This window comes from Palaemon carinicauda, chromosome 31 (genome assembly GCF_036898095.1).
Source record: "Palaemon carinicauda isolate YSFRI2023 chromosome 31, ASM3689809v2, whole genome shotgun sequence".
Taxonomy (NCBI): domain Eukaryota; kingdom Metazoa; phylum Arthropoda; class Malacostraca; order Decapoda; family Palaemonidae; genus Palaemon; species Palaemon carinicauda.
In genome coordinates, this window is record NC_090755.1 from 73,334,538 (window position 1) to 73,358,580 (window position 24,043).

General features: G+C 37.4%; 1 protein-coding gene across 4 annotated transcripts in view; it reads right to left on the reverse strand.

Moving 5' to 3' along the window:
• Window positions 1-16,309: 16,309 nt before the first annotated feature.
• Window positions 16,310-24,043, reverse strand: part of anne (anne boleyn) — a 125,847-nt gene continuing 118,113 nt past the window's right edge. For all 4 annotated transcript variants that reach the window (XM_068355418.1, XM_068355419.1, XM_068355416.1 and 1 more), the window contains 2 exons: window positions 21,644-21,860; window positions 16,310-21,510 (listed from right to left, as the gene is read on the reverse strand). In XM_068355418.1, the coding sequence (XP_068211519.1) occupies window positions 20,423-21,510; window positions 21,644-21,860 (1,305 nt within the window). In that variant the 3' untranslated portion in view covers window positions 16,310-20,422. The remainder of the gene's footprint in view (window positions 21,511-21,643; window positions 21,861-24,043) is intronic.

Consider the following 24,043-nt stretch of genomic DNA (forward strand, 5'->3'; position numbering starts at 1 on the left):
TGCTTCTCCCCTGGGCTTGGGAGCTTGCAAGAGGTCCCGGACTGGGAGGACGACTGGCTCGCACAGAAGTATCCTCACGCACCACACTGGCACTGACACTAGCACTTGGCACTGCACTGACACTAGCACTCGTCACAGCACTGGCACTAATTCCACCCACTGCACTCTTGACCTTAAGTTCCTTAACTTCGGCCATCAGAGACTTATGGTCACTTACCACTGACTCTACTTTATCGCCTAAGGCCTGAATAGCACGCAAAACAACAGACATATCAGGCGGAGGGCAAACAGTAGGTTCGGGGGTAGCCACTACAGGGGTAGGAAAAGGTGGGGGATCATGAGGTGAGGAAAACAGTGAAGAGTGAGAAGAACTCCTCCTAACTCTACCTCTCTCTAACTTAGTTGAATATTTAAAAGACGGACAAATTCCAGTTCCGAAAGTCCGGCGCATTCCTCACATCGATTTTCTAACTGACAGGGTCTGTCCCTACAGTCAGAACAAGCGGTGTGAGGATCTACCGAGGCCTTCGGAATACGCCTATTGCAAGACCTACATCGTCTATGGGAGGGGGCTTGCGAAATGTCAGACATCTTGAATCCAAAGAGTTAGCCAAAGGGGTTTCCAAAATCAAGCAAAAGATCGTTAACCGTATATCAGGACTATATAAAAGCTATCTAGCTAATATAAGAAGGTTTCCAGTAAACAGCCGAAATCTGAGAGAATACTTCACCAATTAGCCGTGAACAAACTCGAAGATCATAAGCATATCCCAGAACGTCTTGCCGGAAGCACGACAGAGGAATAATTGAGGAGGTGTCAACAAGAAGTACTTGAGTACCTGGCCACAGGTGGCGCTGGTAAGTACACCCCCTTCTAGTATTGTGATAGCTGGCGTATCCCTCCATAGAATTCTGTCGGGCAACGGAGTTGACAGCTACATGATTATCGGGTAAGTTTAATATTGAAAATTACTACATACTAAGGAACTATCACAGAGTAATGATTCATTTAGATGTTTATTTGTCGGAAAATGTGCCTTGATGGTTTGCCTAGTACATGGCTGAAATTTTTTTTTTCTGAAATGCCGTATATTAGAATGTTGGCCATTTTTCCGCGAGTGCCCCTTTTTATTTGTTTTGCATTTTTTTGCTTAGTCATGTTACCGTAAGGAATTGGCAAGTAGTGTCGCAAAACTTGTATTTTTATAGTGTTGGAAAGTGTTTCTAGATGATCTGGCTACCAATGCCTATCTTTATTTTTAGCCAGATATGGCGTATATATACTGTAGGTATGTGTTCGATTTTCCTGCGATTGCCACTTTTTCGTTTTTTCCCATTTCTTTCAAAATTACTACGTACTAAGGAACTATCACAGAGTAATGATTCCTCTAGATGTTTATTTGTCGGAAAATTTTGTTTACTTCTTTTTTGATTGAATATCATCAAATTTTTTTAGCTAAAATATTATATTGTTTTACATTTTTTTTTTTTCGATTTTATTTCCCTTCAAAAAATTTTTTTTTGGTCAGAATTTTAATTTTATAGTCGTAAAATAATCGACAATTATCCAGCAACCCACCATACAATTTTTATGCATATCCAAGAATAATTAGATTAGTAAATAACACCTTGAAATTGACATACCCTTCCTACATTTCAAGTGGCAGATTAGGGAGTCTGAGTCAGTGTGGTTGGTGGCCATTTTGTGGACATATCCGAAGCATAAGTTGCCCTATCTATATATATTCTTGTTCCCTATAGAATTTGTGATATTTTGGTATATTTTTACCTGCATAAATATCATATTATATATTAAATATACAGTATGTATTTTTTTACGAAATTTCTAAGTACTCAAAAAATTACCTTTAGATATGGCCCCTGATATAAATGTAATTTACAAAATAATGAAATTTTTTTACATATTTCTATTTTAGGATAACATATGTTTATTCCCTAAAAAAATTAGCCACTTCCTATTTCATTTGGGTACCCAAAAAAATTCATGAAATTTGGACAAATTTTTTTGGCCAAAAAGAGTTACCCTTTTTTTCTCATTTCAGATCTTCACCTCCATGGGTCTGACTTCATCCAAAATACATCAAGATGTGTCCTAAATATTCAAGAATCAATTCCTAAAAGGATTTGTGTATATATGTATAAACTTTTTTTTTTTATGAATTTTTATGTAAGGTCTTTTTTTTCTACTTAATTTTTTAAAATATTTATAATAAATAGTTTTTCTGCAGATGAGTAGTATTTATCTTTGCAGTTGTTTTAAGCATTCATTGAAGTTTTTTTTGGCAAAAGAAAAAAGGAGGTTACTGCAAAAACTGATTTTTCAAGAATTTTTTTTGGCGTCGGGGTCGCGCGCGTCCGAGTATACCCTTAAAGGGGTGTCCGAGGAGCGTACCTATCCAGGGTTAAATTTCCTTCCAAATAATATTCAGCTGGGAAACAGCCAGAAGAAGATTGTACCGTACGTCTATATGTATACAAAAATTTAGCAATTCTCGTTTTACAGGGGAATGACAAACTTTTAAAATTAGTTTGAATATTCGTACACCCAGTTCTGCAAGCCCATTGGTGCTTGGATTATATGGTGCTCCTGAACAATGTCAATACGATTCTTCTGAAAGAAATTCTGTCTCCCTAGACATAAAAAAAGTTGCGTTATCAAATACAATTGTGTCAGGAACACCATAATTAGCAAAACATGACAAACATTGTATGGTATACTTGCAAGCATAGAAATGAATAAAATTAGAAAAGGAATCAATTATAATTTTTTGGGCTCAGTCATGTTGTCGTGATGGAAGGTTCCTTTAGGTAGCTTTCTAAGGGATATCTGGCTACAGTGATACTCCCAGAGAATTGACCATAGGTCTCCAAAATTCCAACTCCTGGCACGAGTACAGTATCCTTAAAATATCGCACAATATCAGGGGACGCACTTCTTGATATGACACATGGCAATCTTCACCCCGAATAGAGTTCTCGCTCATAGGGGGAAGAGTGGCGAATTTGAAGGGGAGCCACTATCAAGGTTACCCGGTGGATCCCCTCTCGGTACCACCCCGCCGAACTATTCCTTTTATCGTAGCCAATTAAGCGAGGTGTTCTCCCACGTTGCTCTCGATGTTGTTACTGTTTTTAAGGAATATTACGATGCAATCTCCATCTTCATCCTCTGGAAAGTTGAGTATTTAATCTTTCCTGTGTATATTTTCTAGCTCCCTTCTCACAGTTAAATTAACATAATTTAGGTGTGTTAAGCGGAGCAGAGCCAGCACCGGAGGCGGCCATTTTGGGACCACTGTCATACGCCATAAATTCTTTATTTAGTTAGTAGTACAACGTCCCCGGTATTTAGCTATAAAGAAATTCTAGCTATTTAGGCAAAATTATACTAGTGAAGATAAGATGTACACATGTAATATTTCCTCTTCTGATAAAAAGTTTCGATCGTATACGATAGGGCCTCGGTGGTACTAGCGTAGCCGAGATCCCAACTCGAGTTAGGCTAGCCTAGTGCGTTTTAGTATACTTTAGTAACGTTATCCCCATTTATCCTCTTGTATCGTTTTATTAATTCAATCGGAGATAGCACATCTCCTAGAATTACTAACGTAATTCGATACCCGTCTCTTAGAGATTTAAGGATACAGTAAACCCTTCCTTCCCTCCGAGTGCCGCCATTAGGTGGCAACCCTATCTTTGGTCTTGCCATAGAGTAATGTACTCAGGCTTGACTGGGATAGTATTTCTGTCTATCCTCTTTGCCGGTGAGCATCCAGGCTTTGAATTACGACAGTAACTCAAGAGTATTCAGTCCTGTTGTCGGCAACTCTACCGATGGGGGATTAGTCATTCCCCAGTCGGTTTCACAGTTGCCGGCATAGGAAGCCCAGCTTCCCTAGTCCAAAACCGAAGTGGTAGTACAGTTGCCGCCACCTTCGCCCTTGTGGTCTAGAAGACATGTCTTATATCCGGCAATGTCTTAGGCTGAGGAATCTTTATTCTTCTGCCACCCAAGATGGCGCCGGCATAGGAAACTATGTTTCCTTGTTTTGCTGCTGACAGTGGGAGGCAGACACGCCGCCTTTTTTCTATGCAAAATATAAGACCCTTTCCCTTCCCCTTCTGTCCTTTAGTACAACATCTGTGGCCAGTATTCTACAATCTCCCTGCTTGCCGGCCGGGCTCCTACAAAGGCGGCTAGATTGCCGCTTCGACCTTTCCCCTAATGAAAGCAAGGCTCCGGGAAAGGTTGTGCCGGCCATGACGGCTGCCAGTGGGAGACCCATTACAACCGAGTATTCTTCAGTCCTCTCTTGGACTGCCATCCACAAACCCTATAACCGGCAGTGCAGCTGGCAACAGATTTTGTGGCTGGATGGAGACTAAAATGAATACATTCTTTCCCCTTCCATTTGAATCCTCATTCTGGAAAGAAGGCAGTAGAGTACTAGCCTAGCCGGTAGTATGCCGGCAGAACTACAGAATAAAACTATACAGTAGTCAGTATTCCTGCAGTATAGAAATACAGCCGTAGAAAACTACAGTATATAATATACAGTAGTATGATTTTCCAACATATTCTGTGAATCCTTTCACAGTCCATTGTTGAGACCGCTAAGCAAATGTTGAAGTGAAGTATTCCTTCAACATTCTGATGTATCCTAGATCATCAGAACAAAATTTTTACCCTACAGTATTAATATTCACTTGTGGGAGAGTTGGTGCTAGTACACACTGACTCCAGCTCTACGTACGAGAGCTATTCCACCCTTTATTTCCCTAATAAGGAAATTTTAAAATAATATTGAGGGATGTCACAGCAATTGCCCGGACAGGAAACACATGTGTTTCCTATTTCCTTTCTAGCTTACTATCCTAAGCTATAATTATAATAGTAATGATTACTATTTTCTACATGTGAATAATTATCAGTATGATAAATTACTGTACTCCATAGCCATTTCACTCTTTCCTTCCATATAGGAGGAAGGCAAGGTGATGTGTGCAACCCTGTCCTGCAACCACAAAAGTAGGACCTTTTATGGCCACAAGATGTGCACGTCTCATGCGCCCCACTGCATCGATTTTGGATCCCTGAGGTACTGGAACCCGTATTTTTAGTATATATATCAATAATACAAACAAACTAATACTCATTCACCCTTCTCTCCCTGACAGGAGCTGATGGTGAAGTGTACAGGAGTGATCTGCAACCACAAGCGTAAAAACTTTTGTGGGCATACGATGTACGGGTCTTATGACCCTGCCGCATCGTATCTGGACCCGAGGTTCTGGGACCCAAAAGGTCACTCCAATCGCTTGACCTTGCTGACTGACGGCTTTGTAAAAGACATCCCTGACACTATGGAGTCAAGGGATATAACAAGGGAAACCCAACGAAGGCGAGTAAGAGGCTTCCAGAAGAATGTTCAGGGACCTTACCTACCCTAAAAATTTTTAAATGCCTACTGTTCCCTAAGGCTCAATCGAATACGCTTGTACCTCAGGCGCAGGTCCAGCCTCCCTCTATCCAATGGTAGGTGGATACAGATATCAACAGGCACTGCAAGGCTTGGACATCCACCAAGATCGGATGTCAAAGGACGACATGGCCATCTCACCCAAATATAGATTTTTCGCTTTGCTCAAAATCTGTTAAATTTTGCATGTTATCAATGGTTCCACAATAATCTACATGTAAACGGGACTAAGGTCTATCTACTGACAGCCAAGATAAAGGTAAAATGGCCTTATGTTTGAGATTTGTCATCCATAATGCACAGTTAGAAGTTATTTGTTCTAAATCATGGTCCATGTTAGGCCAATACACAAAAGACCTTGGTTCCACTTTCAAGGCAACAATACCCTTGTGGCCCTCATGAAGCATTTCTAAAATGCGCTTTCTCAACCTCTCGGGAATCAAAATCCAATTTATAAACAATATTACAATTTCATGTAAAGAAAGATCCTTTCTAAATTATGGGAAGGTAACATACTTTCCATTACATTTTGCTTAGGGAACCTCTTCACATAATCTCTTACTCTGCATAAAACAATTTCTTTCTATACCTTCCTTTACCATTGTATATAAAAAAAAGACTATCTAAAATAGTAATCAAATTTACAAATTCTCCTGGTACACAAAAATCAGTATCATCTTTGCATAATGGTAGCCTACTAAGAGCATCTACCACTGTATTATTTACTCCCTTAACATAGTCAATTTTAAAACAGGGCAGAAATGAAGCCCACCTTTGAATACTAGCATTAGATAATTGTGGAATACTCTTACTAGGGCTAAATAGACGAGTCAAGGGTTTATGGTCTGTCCTGATGAACTTCCTAACCAAAACTAAATTGGAAAACTTCGACTCCAAGTATAATGGATAGGACCTCTCTATAAATTTAAGAATAATTACATTCTCTCCCGCTGGTGTTTCACTTAACTGTATCCAATAATAATGCATGTAATATTCACATTTTAGTATCGTATCTATAATAAAAAACATATTAACTTATAATCATATGCACTGTTTACATTAAAATCAGCTGATCATCCCTCCCAGGACCCACATAAAGAAGGTCGGCCAGACAGAGGATTATGAATGACTCACCCACCTGGCTTATCACGTGGGCCAAGGTTCTCTCAGTCTGACTTCATATCTCTCATAATGTGACTGGTTTGATGTCATGAATTCAAACCAAATGATTGGAGACTTACAAATGCGCAGTGGATTTGGAATGCACATGGAGCTACAAATAAATGTACTTAATATAGTGATAGACTGCGTGAGTAAAATGAAAGTCAAATCTCTAAAAACCAGGTGTATTTATAGATTTCAGAAAGGGGTGATACTTTCCTCAAAGTCACCGATTGGTTTTTTTCAATATGGTGAAAAACAATTTCGGCGTTAACTATATCTTAACGCGAAGGCTGAATCAGGACTGCCTAGAACATTTCTTTGGTTGCATAAGGCAGATGAACGGTCCATATGATCATCCAAATCCTGTAGATTTCAAGTATAGGAGGAGAACACTATTGCTTGGCAAAAATGTTGAAACCATCAGTGAAAAAACTCACTCTAATGGAAAGTTTAACAATCAGGACATGTTGACCAATATCAGCAAATGAAAGAAAAAGGTCAAGCCAAAGAAAAGGAGAAGGCGTTAGAAGTGTCAAGATAGAAATATTTTTCTATAATAATACCATCCCAGCCCCCATTAGTCACTTGGAAGAAAGTCCAACTAGCCAGCATTCGTGAATTTCTTGTAGCAAACTCCGGTCTCGCTAGAATTGATGTACCTAATATTAATCAAATTTAGTTAGGTTACCATGAAGTTATTACACAATATTAGAATCAGTTGCAAAATAGTCTATGGTGTGATACAAGATTGAGGAATAGGCCTAAAAATGGCTAGGGCTATATAAGCAACACTGGATGCAATCTGAAATTATGAATACCGGTGTCACGGTCTGAACGATCCCCCGGTCTCAGAATTCTCCTTGATAATCTGCACATGCGCGAACATTACCGTTTGCCAGTACATACGAGCTTGGTTTTATTTTCATGCGAGCGAAGCGAGCTAATGGCGGAAAAAACCATTATACAACGTCAAGGAGAATTCTGAGACTGGGGGATCGTTCAGACCGTCACACCGGTATAAATAAACACCTCATAAATCTAACCTGGCCTGACCAATGGTAATACTATACAAACTTCGGGGTGTGTGTATGATAGCGGCCACCTGCATGTACGATTACACTTAACTTAGAATACAACAGTGTAAGGGAGGGGGCGGGTCACAAGGGGGCGTTAGCCCTCCCGATAGGTAAGTAGGTAAGGACAAGGCTTGTAGGTTGGGTTAGAGGGGAAAGTTGAGCTTAGTTGATGGCCATTTTTAATCCACAAGGAAGGGGCCACTGGCATAGGAAGGCTCCCCAACTTACAACCTTTATTTAAAATACCAAACCCCATTATAAAAACAAAACAAACATAAGAACACCAATGAACTTGAAAGTTCCTCACCTTACCTAACACAGGAGCCACATTCTTACCTATTTATTTAGCTGGTAGGAGGTGACTGAATTAAATGTAAAATTTCGGCCTTCATTCCTACCCTAAGTATAGCCTGAAATTAAGTTTCACCAGAGTAACCGTGTTAGCTTCCAAGACGGCTTCATCACTGCCAAGCTAATCGAATGGTCCATCACAAATATATCCTATGGGGTTTCTTTTTTGTGGAAAAAATATGACACTTCATTATTAACAGCAACCGACAAAATCTTCAGTTATGTCAAATGGGAAAATGACGTCTGTCGGTACAGAAGTGCAGAGGATATATGACGTCACTCAGGCGTCCAGCAGTACTGAAGAAATCCAAGGACCTTAAAAACACCTTGATGAAAATAGAACTATTCAGGATCCTTGGTAAATGTACAAGATTATTTTAAAAATCAGATTTTTTTCATTCAAATCTTCAATTTTCCAACAAATGTCATTGATGTACCCATGCTATTACATTTTGGAGCATTGTCAATTGACATCTAAGTTATATAATGATCCGAGCCTTATTTGTTCATTTTAATATGATTGCAACATTTGCAAGGCAATATTTGTCTCTGTGGTCACCTTTTATGACAGGCCTATCAGATATGTATATATATATATATATATATATATATATATATATATATATATATATATATATATATATATATATATATATATATATATATACATATTTTTTTTTGGGGGGGGTCGAGCCATGTCGTCCTGATGGCAAGTTCCTTCTAGCAACTTCTACAGTATAATATTTCTGCGATCAGAACGAATTAATATGTAGATAGCCTAATGGAAACGTTCCTGCTTGGAAGTCTGTTAGACGAAGGTTCGAGACCTACTCAAGCTCGCTAGATTCTAGTAGTGTCAGCAACCTTGTGATCAAGGTATTTTTTTTTTTGAGGGGGAGGGGTTTGCAATAAGTCTCCTTACTGAGTCATCGGCAGCCATTGCCTGGCCCTCCCAGGTCATAGTTTGATGGAAATGAGCCATGGACGCTGTTCATATGAGTATATGGTCAGTCTTTAAGGACACTGTCCTGTCCACTGTAGCCTATATAATTATGTTATTCAAGCACGATCTTTAAACCGTTAATAAATTGCAGATGTTGTCGTGATACAAATAAATTCGTCTCCTCACAGAGGAGATTGACTCTGTTTATTCCAACGCAATTTTATTTATGGGATACGCAAGAGTCGAGAAAAAAAAGGAATATCTTGTTTCGTTTCTATATTTGTGTCTATGGGTGCATGTGCAAAACTGAAAGATTATGTCTTTTTATTATTATTATTTCTAAGTGTAACTCTACTCAAAATAGTGCAATAACATGATTGGATGACTAAACCGAAAACCATTATATAAATATTATTCATACTTAAAGTTGTGTGACTTAAAAGTTTTTAATCTGTTCCTGAATATATATATATATATATATATATATATATATATATATATATATATATATATATATATATATATATATATATATATATATATATATATATATATGAATTACGGCCATTTCGCCCACAAGTCATATGTATGTATGATATTAACAGTGCGGGCAAAATGCCTTAACAGTGTGGGCGAAATGACTCCAAAGTGTGGGCGAAATGACTCCATAGTGTGGCGAAATGGCATGTGGGCGAAATGACCGGATACCATTTATATATATATATATATATATATATATATATATATATATATATATATATATATATATATATATATATTGTTTTAAATTTGTCCGAGTTGCTAACCTAAAAAAAAATAAAAAAACAAGATGAGAATCCACAGAGAGAGAGAGAGAGAGAGAGAGAGAGAGAGAGAGAGAGAGAGAGAGAGAGAGAGAGAGAGAGAGAGAGAGAGAGCCCGTCAGTGTGTCGAGTTCCCGGATTCTACTCAAAATCGTTTTCAATTATAACGTCAGGCCTTTATATATATATATATATGTATATATATATATATATATATATATATATATATATATATATATATATATATATATATATATATATATGTGTGTGTGTGTGTGTGTGTGTGTGTGTGTGTGATTCGGAATATGTAAGAAGTATCATTAATGGGAATACCTTAATAACTTAAGATTTGCAGATAACATGGTAGGCCTTCTGTTTAGTGAGTCATAGGAGGAATTGCAAAAGATGATATTAGATTTTAATAGAGAAAACAGAAATGTAGGAATGAAAATTAATATGAGTAAAAAAAAGATAATGTTCAACGAAAATACAGAGACAATAAATAAGGGTTATGGACAAACCTCTACAGATTGTTAATGAATATAAGTAGGCTACTTGGGACAGACAGTGTTTCCCCAGGACATGAGATCGAAATTAAAAGAAGGGTGAGCATGGAATGGAGAGCTTTTGGTGAACAAAATAAGATTAGGAAAAGTACAATGCCACTTACTCTAGTCAGATGGTGAAGCCTTAGAACGTAAGCTAATTACAAATCAAAGTGCTGTGGAAAACATTGATGGAAAAGAGCATCATGGATAGTGACCAAAGTAATGTAAAGGATGAGCAGGACATATAATGAGAATGACAGATAAAATATGAACATTTAAAATAACAGAATGGGTCCCTAGACACTGCAAAAGTAGGGGAATGAAGAGAAGACGATTCATGGACAAACTAGGAAAATAATTTTGTATAACTGGCATAGAAAGATCGTATACAGAAGGACATGTCTGAGGCCTTAGTCCTGCAGTGGGCTATCTACGGCTGATGATATATATATATATATATATATATATATATATATATATATATATATATATATATATATATATATATATATATAAACCAGGTAAATTTTACCAAGATAGTGTGAAGTTATCAACAGGAATATTGTATGTTATTACATAAAATGAGATGGAAAAAGTTATATTGGCCAAACTATTCATTTCACTAGGAGTTGAAGGTAATTCTACACTACTGTTATCAGGCTTTCAGCAATAAAGTTTTCAAAGCTCCAGATCCATCTTGCATATTATGGGAATAATAGAATAACAAATAATCACAGAAATCATACTCCAGTTACCTTAAGAGAAGAGTGAAGTTTCATCCCATCACTAGAAAAGACTGTGATCGACAGTCGATTAATCACTAATTAGTACATCTTCCTCATGCTATCATGACTACAAGATCATAACCATATCTTTGTGGGTTCCATTATCCTTCATCCTATAATTTTGTTTATTCTCCAAAAAAATAAAAAAATGAAATAAATGACCTGCTGTCACAACCCCAGATATGCAGGCCCAGGGGTAGGTACTACCCTTTCCACACACCCGGCTTGGGCCCTTGATTAAGCCACTTGTACTTCTTGTAAATCTTTAATTTTATAAAATTCAGAACTAGTGTCCTGGATCATTGCAGCCTTGATTCTGCTTCAGTATGATTTGTGGGTTCTTATGAAATGAAAATTGATCTATTAACTCCAACCTTTCCTTTTTTTTTTTTTCTGAAATGTATCGTATCTTATCTTTCACTCTTAATGTACAATAACCAGGATCAATAGGAAAATTAATGCTTTTGCATGAGAAAAAACATTACTGTGTACTATATACTGTAGTTAAATATATTCTTGGGAAATACCTTCGTTCTAAGCAACATATATAAATTTGTTCCCCAATAACTTTAATTTATTGTTAAGTACTTTATCTATTTTTACTTTTTTAAAGTATGTCTATTGAGCTTTAATTTGGTATGTTTATAAATTGTAACTAATCAGGCATTTGACTTCGAAAACAAATTCACACAGACCGAATAAATAAAAACAGTTTTCATGAAAAATTATTGAGTTTGAGACCTACAAGATTTGGCCCGTTATGTGCTTGTGTATGTGCAACATGACAGAGCTAACGGGCCTTCTGCCTTCAACTGAAATCATAGGTACTTTAATCACAAGTTAATGCTGGCATCGACCTCTGATGCTCTATTTTATTAATCTGATAGACATACAGTACAAAGTGCTGTAATGCCTCAGTTTAACATACAATACAGTAGTACCTCGGTTTACAAGTTTAATATGTTCTGGAGGGGTGGTTGAAACCTAAAATGCTCATTTTTTATATACAAAATAAAGAAATTCACTCAATTCATTCGACAAGTCCATAAATACACATACACGTATAGCCTTCACTCTTTCTTAAAGATTTTTAATGGAATTTGGTGAACAAATTAAAAACCCCCAACATAAAAAATGACATAAATTAATAATCCATAATACAAAGATATTTATCAAATTAACTTGTACTTTATCTTTCAGGAGAGTCCTGGCTAGAGTGAGAAATATGAAAGAGAAGGACTTGACTACTGCATGGGAGGAGAATCTCCCTCCATGAGCAGCTCTGACAAAATATTGAGTTCTTTCTCTTGAACAACTTTCACTACTACTAACTGAAGTTGTCTTTTTTTTTTGCACCCATACATTTAATTTTTACAAGGAACCTACACAGAGATAACTGATTTTGCTTTTTCTTTAAAATCGAATGACGCAAGCATGAATACTGCGTGTTTGGCACATGGGCACCTCGCGAATGATTTTTTGCTGGTCTCGGTAGTAATTGTCCACAAAAAAATGTGCTTACAGAAGGAATTTTTTTTTCACAGACAAATACAATGCTCATAAATTGATTTGCTCATATTAAGTCGCTCTTGAAATGTGGTACTACTATATATACTGTACTGCATGGGGATTTATCCTGACCATAAAAGCAGAGCCTGATGAACACACAATGCCTACTTGACCAAACCTAAACACAACCCTTCCCGACACTGGACATAGAAAACAGATTTTGAGCGAAGCGAAAAATCCATTTTTGGGTGAGATATCCATGTCGTCCTGATGGAAAGTTCCTTTAGTAGCTTCCTAAGGGTATATATGACTACAATGATATTCCCAGAGAATTAAACTAAAGGTTTCACAGAATTCTATCTTCTGGCACGAGTACCCTTAAGGTTTCCCTTTAGGATATCGCATAATAACAGGGGAAGTATTCTTGACACGCCACATAGCTATCTGCACCCCACATAGCGTTTACACTTCGAGGCGGAAGTTGGTGGCAAGATATGGGAGGAGCCGTTACAAAGTTCTCCTCCTCCGTTACTGTTATGGTACTCTGATGACGTCATAAACAACGCCATCTTGGCTGACGTCATCACCGCCCACGTCCTCCATTCCTTTTGGCGTCAAGGCCAGCGCCCCATGATACAGTAAGATCGGGAGGGAGCCTGCCAAGGCCCAATAGAGAAAAGGGCTGATCCATCAGGACGACATGGCTATCTCACCCAAAAATAGATTTTTCGCTTTGCTCAAAATCTGTTTTTTGGGCTCAGGCCATGTCTTCCTGATGGAAGTGTACCAGAGAATTAATGTATTGTGGATTTTTTCCCTTTAGTAGTGCCTTCGACTTCTAGACAATATTCCTTTGGTCTAATGACCCCAGAGACCTTGTGACATTACCGGTATATGTCACCTTAGATAAACATGGACTTATGGAAAGTCTTGAAGTTGCTTGATAAAGAAACTCACCTAGCATCATGAAGTACCTGCCAGTCCCAGAGCAAGGTAGAAGATCAGGTAAGTATAACGTGTTGGAACAAATTACCTTAGAGATGAGTTTGTTTAAATGGAGGAACAATAGTATTTCATTGTTCAGATATTTTTAGACAGTATAGAGGGATATTTCCTTCAGAGGGCAAGTTTCATTGTCCAAACTTGAGGCAAAATGTAGCACCTTGTCAAGAGACCAGGAGATGAGTCTCGGAGGGGGTGCAGGTCTGAGTCTAGCACATGCCTTCGGAAACTTGTTGAAAATGTCACTAGACAGGTCTATTTGGAAGGCATATAGTAAGGGTCTTGTCAGGGCCGATTTGCATGTGGAAATTGTGTTGGCTGCCAAGCCTTGTCCATGAAGGTGAATGAAGAAGGACAAACAAAAATCCATTGATATTTCCTTAGGATTTCTAGCCTTGACAAAGGCCACCCATTTCTTCCAAGATGACTCATATTGCCTTCTGGTAGATTTTGTTTGATATTCCTCTAAGAAGTCTAAGCTTTCCTTCGAAATCCCAAACCTCTTCTTGACGGCTAGGGAGAGAAAATCCTGAGATGAAGGTCTCGGGTTTTCTGTGATGAAGCGAAGACAGTCGACTTCTGAACTTGTTGGGTTAGAACTGGGTCTGGCCGGGGAATTAGCTTGGGTTGTAACTCCAGGATCAATGGGAACCAGTTGCTCCGGGGCCACTTGGGAGCCACTAGGGCCGCTATTCCTTGGAAGGATCTCAGCTTGGTGACGACTTTTAGCAGAAGGTTGGGTGGAGGGAACAGGTAAATCTTGGTCCATCTGTTCCAAGCTTCCGCTTGGGGGTCCTCGTATGGGGCCACGTAGCGAGGAAGTTTCTTGTTGTCACTCGTTGCGAAGAGGTCGATCTGCAGTTCTGGGACTACTTGGGAGATGAAGGAGAATGAGTCTGCGTCTAGGGACCATTCTGACTCTATCAGGGCTGTCCTGGATAGAGCATCCCCCGTCACGTTGCAGAATCCTTGTAGGTGAACTGCTGAGAGGTGCCATCTTTTCTTCTCCGCCAGGCGGAAGATGGGTAACAACACTTGGTTGAGTAGGGGCGATCTTGAGCCCTGACGATTGAGACATCTGACCACTACGTCGCTGTCCAGGGTCAGTCGAATGTGGACTGAGGGACGTGGGGACAGCCTCTTCAGGGTGAGAAGGACTGCCATGGCCTCCAAGATGTTGATGTGAAACATCTTGAATAGGGGAGACCATGTTCCTTGAACTTGACATTGATGGGAGTGACCCCCCCATCCTTCTAGCGATGCGTCCGTAAGGATAACGACCGAGGGTGGCGGTAGTTGAAGAGGTACCGATCTTTTCAGGTTCTTTGCCTCCGACCATGGCTTGAGGAGTGATCGTAGCAGAGTCGGCAGAGGTCTCTTGAGATCTCTTCGAGCGTTTGATGCGTATCTTCTCCAGACTCCCGATGCATCTTTTAGCTGTGCTCGTAGCACTGGGTCTGTCACTGAAGCAAACTGAAGGGAGCCGAGCACCCGTTCCTGTTGTCGTCTTGAAATCCGTTTGGATTTGAGAAGTCTCTTGACAGATCTTGCTATTTCCTTTCTCTTCTTCAGTGGAATGGAAAGACAGTGTGACTGGAGGTCCCAATGGATACCTAGCCATTGGAACTTCTGAGCTGGAGAAAGTTGAGACTTTTTGGTGTTGATCTTGAATCCCAAACGTTCCAAGAATTGGATCACCTTTGTGGAATCTTGCAAGCATTCTTCTTCTGATGCTGCCCACACCAGCCAATCGTCCAGGTAAGCCATCACCTGGACGCCTTGTAGGCGTAGTTGTTGAACGATTGTCTCTGTGTGCTTCGTGAAGGTCCTTGGGGCTATGTTTAGCCCGAAGGGCATGGCTCTGAAGGCCTACTGTCTTCTTTGAAGCCTGAATCCTAGGTAGGAGGAGGTCTGCGATTCATTGGAATGTGCCAGTAGGCGTCCGCCATGTCTATCGAGACTGTGTATGCCTTTTAAGGCAGTAGGGCTCTTATGTGCTGAAGAGTCAGCATTTTGAACTTGTTGAGAGGGGACAAGTCCAGAATGACTCTGAATTTGTCAAAGTCCTTCTTGAGAACACAGAATAGTCTTCCACCCTAGCAGTACCAGCCTAACTCGGTTGAGTCACTTGTCAGGCTGGGAGGAACGTAGAGATGAGAGGTCCCCTTTTTTGTTTCACTTGTTTGATGTCGGCTACCCCCCAAAATGGGGGAAGTGCCTTGGTATATGTAAGAATGTATGTAATAAAAATAATAATAAAATACTACAGTGAAGTACTGTACAATTCATTACTCTGTAGCCAGTCGGAGGCTTTAATTGTTCACCCCATCAGCAAGTAGTTCATCTTGTCAACCAACTAAAGATCGTAATTGGAAATTAAGTTACAAGGATTTTTTAAAGTGCCTTATATGCTCACTAATAATGATGAATCACCCTAACTTGAGACCATTGCAACCAGAGGATCTCCTGTATATGCTTACAGATACAGTACCTTATTTTCCAATACAGTCTGCGAATTAACATTTGTAGGTATGGCATCCATTAAACTGATCTTGTATAAAACAAATATACCTTACTTGAATGTTGTTCATGACATTGCTCACTAAGGACTTAATTAGAGAACTTCAAAACATTTATCTTTATTTAAATACAGCAGTTAAGATAGGTAACATATGTTCCTACATACACAGCTAGCATGTATATAGCAATAAAACTAAAGATCTTAATACATATTTGCATGTACAGTTCCTTCCAGTAGTCTACTATTTTGAAATTAAATTTTCTGAAATTTTTTTTACCCTTTAGACTACAAAGCATTCAAATTCAGCATTCATTACTTGAAAACCAATGAGTCATAACTTCTGTTCTTGGTTTTATTGAATCAGTATGAAGGGATTGAATTTCATAAATATCTTAATTGGACTAAAAGGTGAGAAATCAACTCCAATACTTTATAAATTACACACTAACCATAACAGCTATGTAGTACAGTTGTCACTAAAATACTAAATGATAGAAAGTAGAATATTTAAGCATACATTACTGGTTTTGAATTCTGTCACAAATTATTCAAATTTGGAAAGAATCACATCCTGTGACATGCTTTGCTAATTTTCTCCTTGTTAATCACATTCATTACACATTATTATTACTCAAATTAACATACTCGTTATTTCAAAACTCTATTCTTATCTTGCCAGTGTGATTGTTATTTATAATGTATGTATAATCATCAAAATTTTTAGAATTTTTTCCCTTCTTTCACACAAGAGTATTAGGAACCTGTAACACACCTTCAAGTCTAAGATTCTCCACCCCAAATAATTTAGTCATGATACAATTGTGTTCATCACTTCAATTTTTATTAATAAATACTTTAACTACACCACTGAGATGACTACCTTAGCTTTCATAGAGTTGGCCTGAAGATTTTGTCCTTGATAATTATATAAATTCCTCTACTTCCTCACATCTTTTTGGATGGGTTTGACCCTCTAAGTCTTAACCCAAGTGGAGAATAAAGAAGTCTTCACCCTCAGCAGCAGGATTTAAACCAATGTACATGAGGCTTCAGCTAGGACATGTTAAGCCCTTAAGTAGGAAACCATGTCTTTGCTGAAACATGACAGACAGATGAGACTCCACTTTATTCCCAATTTGGGTTAAGGTTTTTATCCACAGATGAGAGATAGTCAAGAAGCAATGCAGCCACTGTAACTATTAAAAATACAGAGAGAGAGAGAGAGAGAGAGAGAGAGAGAGAGAGAGAGAGAGAGAGAGAGAGAGAGAGCTCCAATTATAGACAAAGACTAAATTTCTTCATTATACCATGAAAATTATATTTGTTTACTTCATTCATATTTCCCACAATATGATAGCTAGCATCAAAAACATATGTTATAAGTAAAATCTTTTACCACAGGGCACGAACTTCATTATTGTTACGACGGAGAGATCTTTAGAAAGGTTACAAGGTGGAATGTAGTATTCATATTATGACTGCCACATAACAAAATTGCTTTTTCATCTTTGTTGCCATATAAACACTAAATACAAACAGACAAAGACAGATGACAGAGAACATGAAAAAAACATGTCATGAGAGTTTCTGGGTTCCCATTTCATCTAAAGTGACTACTGTACTATATTTACTTACATTTCTTGCTAAATTACCTCATATACAAGCAGTGCGTACAGCAGGGAGGCATATATATCTTTTGAAAACTGTCCACTAAACTTGAACAGTGGAAGAAAATATCTAAAACACTCAGTTGATAAATTAACTTTTAAACCTTTATTAACAGAGTCAAAATGTGCTAATTACATGAAATAAATAAAAAATAAAAATGTGCAAATGTAATTTTCACTTAACCAATAAAATTCTATTACCGCAGAGGTATTCTATTATGCCTTCTCATTAGGTTGCAGCAAAGCATAAAATATGCAAATCACTCATGGAAGCATTGCATTTACAACAATTTACAAATATCTCAACGGATACTTTATCCTTCAATACTTTAAAACACCAGCAATCAATAAGGGTAAATTCATTGCCATACAGTAAAAACTTCCATCCTAAATTACCGTATGGTAATTAATGACACTAGGTATGGTTCAAGTCGTCTGACCTGACTACAAGGTAAGAAATCTTGACTTTATATGTCTATTTGATCCCTCACTGGCATGTCTGCTTCTTACTCTTCTCGAGATGAAATAGTATGATTTCCGCTATAATGAGTAAGTTCAGAATATAAGACTTAATAAGAGTAATAAGGCAAACAATTATAAAAATTACACTCGACACATTAACATGTAATCCCAGCATTGATACATCTATAATATTGAGTGTTGGTTATGACTGGAAGCATTTTCAATCAAAAAAGATACAACAATGGAAAAGTATCAACCTCAAAAACTTAATACTGTACAGCCTGATAACTATTACAGGACATGATTTTCAAAATCCTTTCATTTACAACATTACAGCACTAATTTCAACTTCCAAATGATGTACAGTACAATGAACACTGTATCTGATGAACCACATGATGGGAGTACATGGTAAACGCTACAGTATTATCAAAATTGAGAGTCCATGACACATCCCTGACATGGTTTCTTGTAAAACAAATATAACGGTATTTATATGAATTCATGTACTAATTTCCATTTCGTAATTGAAGTGTCTGCTAACCCATAGCAATTAAATTAGAAATAAGAACACTTTTGCCAAAATTTTGAATAATGTGAACACTAAACCTTCCTAACAGAGTTCCTAGAGTTAGGAAATTCTGATTGGTCTAATAATTCTTAATAAATAAATTATAAGGCACAAAGTACAAAATTCTAAAGGTTAAGTTGACAATAAATTTCACTAGATACATGTTTTTAAAAGCTGCTTATTTTCTAAGTTATTTTTACATCTTTTTATAATAAAAGTTGGTGCTAATGACAATGGCTAGTCTCATATTGTCCTGATTTAAAGAGATCCACAGATCCTCATTATACACTGCTGCTTGTCATTTAATGTAAATGTCCACCTCTTATAAATGTCTTGAAAGAAAAAACAAGAGATAATCTTTTAATTTGAAATTTTAGTACGATTTTCTTTACAGGTCTAACATCCTAATACAAATGCATGCAACTGATGAAAAAATTCTGAAAATTTTGTACTAGGATGTAATAATCAGTGAAGGATCCATATAACATTCACCGCGATTATCAAGATATGTCCTATACAAAAGGTAAATGCTTTTATTTCGTGCATCTGTACACAGAAAATATTAGAACTAGATATTTGGGATTTTGTGAAAATATTATTCTAGTTTCTAGATTTAAATGAGTTATGAAGTACAAGCCAAAATGTAGGCTACAAATTTGAAGATTCTCATGGCAAGTCTTGTGTAACTTCTATGTGAAAAATAATATAGGTAGCCTTTTATATTAAACCTATTATAAACTTCTTGTGTAAACAATGATTATCAACATGAACCACTAATAGGCTGCATATTTTCATCACATTTTCATCACAAAGTATTCATTATATACAACTAAGAAAATATATCTATGACAAGCATTCACAGGTAACAAATATGTCAAGTAGAGTAACTATATGGATTCTAGATTCTTATTACAGTTTAGTTCACTGGATTTTATCTTTCTACAACAGAACAATTAACAGACAACAGTATCTATTACTTGTGAGGGCAAAAGATAAATCATAGGTGATTAGCTAAACTTTTATTCCAGACTGGAATAAGATATCGTGGAGAATAAAAAAAAAAGTACCAATGATTACAATTCTTCTGTCTTACTTTAGAGAGGCATAAAATTTTGCAATACTTTAGAGAGGCATTAAAATTTTGCAATACTTTAGAGAGGCATTAAAATTTTCCAATACTTTAGTCATTAAAATTTTTGACCAAGTGGCAGCAGGATAAAAGATGAAAGTAAGTAATTGTTTTGTCAGTCAGAACAATTCAAACTTAACTTCTCCATAAAATGCTCTAGATGTTTACTCTAAAGCTTTGAGAGTACATTAAAATGTCAGGGAGCGCTGATATGGAATAATAATTCTTCCAGCTAAAATTCAATGAATTCAGAATGCTTATCAAACATGACAAAACTTGCAGAGTTTTAATACTAACTAATATTCTCTGTACCGGAGAACAACTACAGAAAAATTTAGGTGACTTACATAAAATTCCAGCATGAAAGCACACTGGAATGTTCAGTAACCTTCATAAAGAAGAATGGAATTGCGTAACTGTGGTGACAGTTCCATGAACATGACCATTTGCTTCCTTTTTGTTTTTACCATTTTCCTTAATAAGCTTTTTAGGATCCAACATTACCTCTTTTTTATCAGTATTTCCTGTTTTCTCAAGGTCAGAAGATGTTAAAGATGGCCATGCTTTATCGTTCTGTAAATCACGTTCAATCGCAAGGTATTTCTTTTTAGACTTGTCGATATTATGAAACTTGCTCTTACATTTTCTGTAGAATACATAATCAATTACAACATATTCTATAAAGAAAGCCATTGCAGAATAAAGTAGAGAGAAAAGGAGCATTTGCCACCTGAAGAAATTTGCTTGTGGATCATCAGGAGGAGGAAGAACCAATTCAAATTTATCTATAATGAACTCAGGTGGACAAATTGTTAAGACAATACTGAACGCAGTCATGACAAGTATTGAGGCAGATAGCAAGTAGTTTGTATAAAAGGATTTTCTAAATGGTGGACCCCTAGAAAATACAACAGCTAATACTATATATTGGAACTGAGACACAGAAAACACAGCATAGTTCTCATGGCCAGCATATATATCGTCAGCAGTAGTTTGGTTAAATGGAACATACCATGGCTGCTCTTGAACATAGAAGAAACAAAATGTCTGAAACCCAATAACTGTTGCCATATGAATAATAATTGACAAAATAGGAGCAACTGAGAGGAGTGCAGCTGGAGGAGAGTATGAAGCTAATGGGCCCTTATAGGAGTCTGTACGGCCAAAGAATATAGCAAAAACTGTAATGAGAAAGAGGTCAATCCAAAGAAACTGAAGATCAGTGAGATTACTATCTATAGAATAAAGAATCATGATAGAGACAAACTGTGTAAGAGAATATGCTGCCATATACTTGAAGATGCCAAAACTTGTTACGAGTGCACATCGGCCTTCACGAATTAAAATGGGGACACATGATATATTAGGCTCTGCTGAAGTAAATGGCGATGCCACGGATGCTTCTGCCTCTGAGAGAGAAATTCCTGCGTGTGCAGCCTTAAGTGCACCGCAGTCATTAGCACCATCACCACACATGCCTGAAAAAAAACACATTCATAGACTAATCAACTATTGTATGTTGAAATAAAACTGTATTTACTCAATTATCATTCTAATATAAGATACATAACATTTCTCCTTTGAAAACAAATAAATCCTTATTTCACTCACCAACATAATACCCCAGTTCTTGAAGGTGAAGTATCAACTGCTGTTTTTGGTCAGGGGACATGCGAGCAAACACTGCACCACGGACAGCTAGCTTTGGTAATATTTCAGGGAAATATGTATTGATTACAGCCCACGTCTTTCCTTCCATTGCAAAACAATACCTATTTGTTATTTCATCCATATTTAAGTGCACCATGCCATCGATATGAGTACTAACCTGCAATAAAAGGTAAACCTATAATCTCTGTTCTAACGAAGTTCGCAGTAATCATCAGGAAAAATATATTTTTCAGCACAAAAGATCATCAAATTAGTAGTTGGTCTAAAGGGTTCTAAAGGATAAATAAGATGTTTCATATTAATCCCATTATTCTTATGCCCATATTTGCAATATCAACTGTCTCCTGATACTGTACAGTCTTTTGTCTCCAGACAGAAGGGCAAACATTTTTGAATGCACGGACATGACTTGACAACAATTTCTCTCTAGATTTAATGCTCAGATTTCAGTCACTTATATTCATGAATATAATTATCTTTATCCTTTCCAGTTGCATTTCTACACTTTACTTTCATCTATTTTGAAAGGGTATGTGTATTTATCCATGTCAGATTTTTGTAAATCTGTCTGGTTTATCTTTCCACTTTTTTTTCCCTGTGATTTTTGTAATTTTCTAGTATGAACAAAATTCAGGTACTTTAAGCGTTTTCTTGGAATTTTCTTTCCTTACTTTGAATTTAGTTTGCTGTATTGGTAGAAAAATAACAATTAGGAGTAGGCAGCCTAGCTATCTCACTCATGCTTTGTGTGAACTCTCAGTTTTTGGTTTTCAAACTTTATTTTCAGATGGAAGTTTAGTTTATTTTGTGATGCCTTGTATACAAGGGGTGTTGTCCCATTAATGGTGTGTACATTTCTTTACATTATTATGTTTTACTACCCATAACTTCTAACAACACTTTCTGTCTTTCTGCAATCTGCATGACTCTCATTTGCTGTACTGTGTTACAGCATTTTTGGTTTGTATATCATTGTGCATGCCACATGTGATGTAATATTTTGTGACTTTATTGGTATAATTTTGTGCTTTGCCAAGTTGTGTTTTCATAGTGTACTGTTGCGCCTTCCTTTCCTAGATGGCGATGGAACTGCACCTCTAATGCAGCACCTGAATCTGGGTCTGATTCCAAATATTTCTCTTTCTTCTAAAAGATGGACAGGGATACTTTTGCAATGGCTTTTATTAACTACAAAAAAATGTTATTTTTATTAATAAAATAAATTTTTGAATATACTTACCCGATAATCATGTAGCTGTCAACTCCGTTGCCCGACAGAATTCTATGGAGGGATACGCCAGCTATCACAATACTAGAAGGGGGTGTATTTACCAGCGCCACCTGTGGCCAGGTACTCAAGTACTTCTTGTTGACACCTCCTCAATTATTCCTCGGTCCACTGGTTCTCTATGGGGAGGAAGGGAGGGTCGATTAAATCATGATTATCGGGTAAGTATATTCAAAAATTTATTTTATTAATAAAAATAACATTTTTCAATATTAAACTTACCCGATAATCATGTAGCTGATTCACACCCAGGGGGGTGGGTGAAAACCAGTGTACAAGATTAAAGGATAGCTAAGTATCCCATATTTCATATAATCAGTTATCCACAATAACAATGAAATAATAAGTACCTGGTAAGGAAGTCGACTTGAACCGTTACTCTGCCTTTAATAAGATCGTCTTCCTTACTGAGCGCAGCGTTCCTCTTGGGAGGCTGAATCAACTCAAAGGTGCTAAAGTATACAGGGCTGCAACCCATACTAAAGGACCTCATCACAACCTTTAACCTTGGCGCTTCTCAAGAAAGAATTGACCACCCGCCAAATCAACAAGGATGTGGAAGGCTTCTTAGCCGACCGTACAACCCATAAAAAGTATTCAAGAGAAAGGTTAAAAAGTTATGGGATTATGGGAATGTAGTGGCTGAGCCCTCGCCTACTACTGCATTCGTTGCTACGAATAGACCCAGGGTGTAGCAGTACTCGTAAAGAGACTGGACATCTTTGAGATAAAATGATGCAAACACTGACTTGTTTCTCCAATAGGTTGCATCCATAACACTCTGCAGAGAACGGTTCTGTTTGAAGGCCACTGAAGTAGCCACAGCTCTCACTTCATGTGTCCTTACCTTCAGCAAAGCAAGGTCTTCTTCCTTCAGATGAGAATTTGCTTCTCTAATCAGAAGCCTGATGTAGTAAGAAACTGAGTTCTTAGACATTGGTAGAGAAGGCTTCTTGATAGCACACCATAAGGCTTCTGATTGTCCTCGTAATGGTTTTGACCTTTAGATAGTACTTAAGAGCTCTAACTGGGCAAAGTACTCTCTCCAGTTC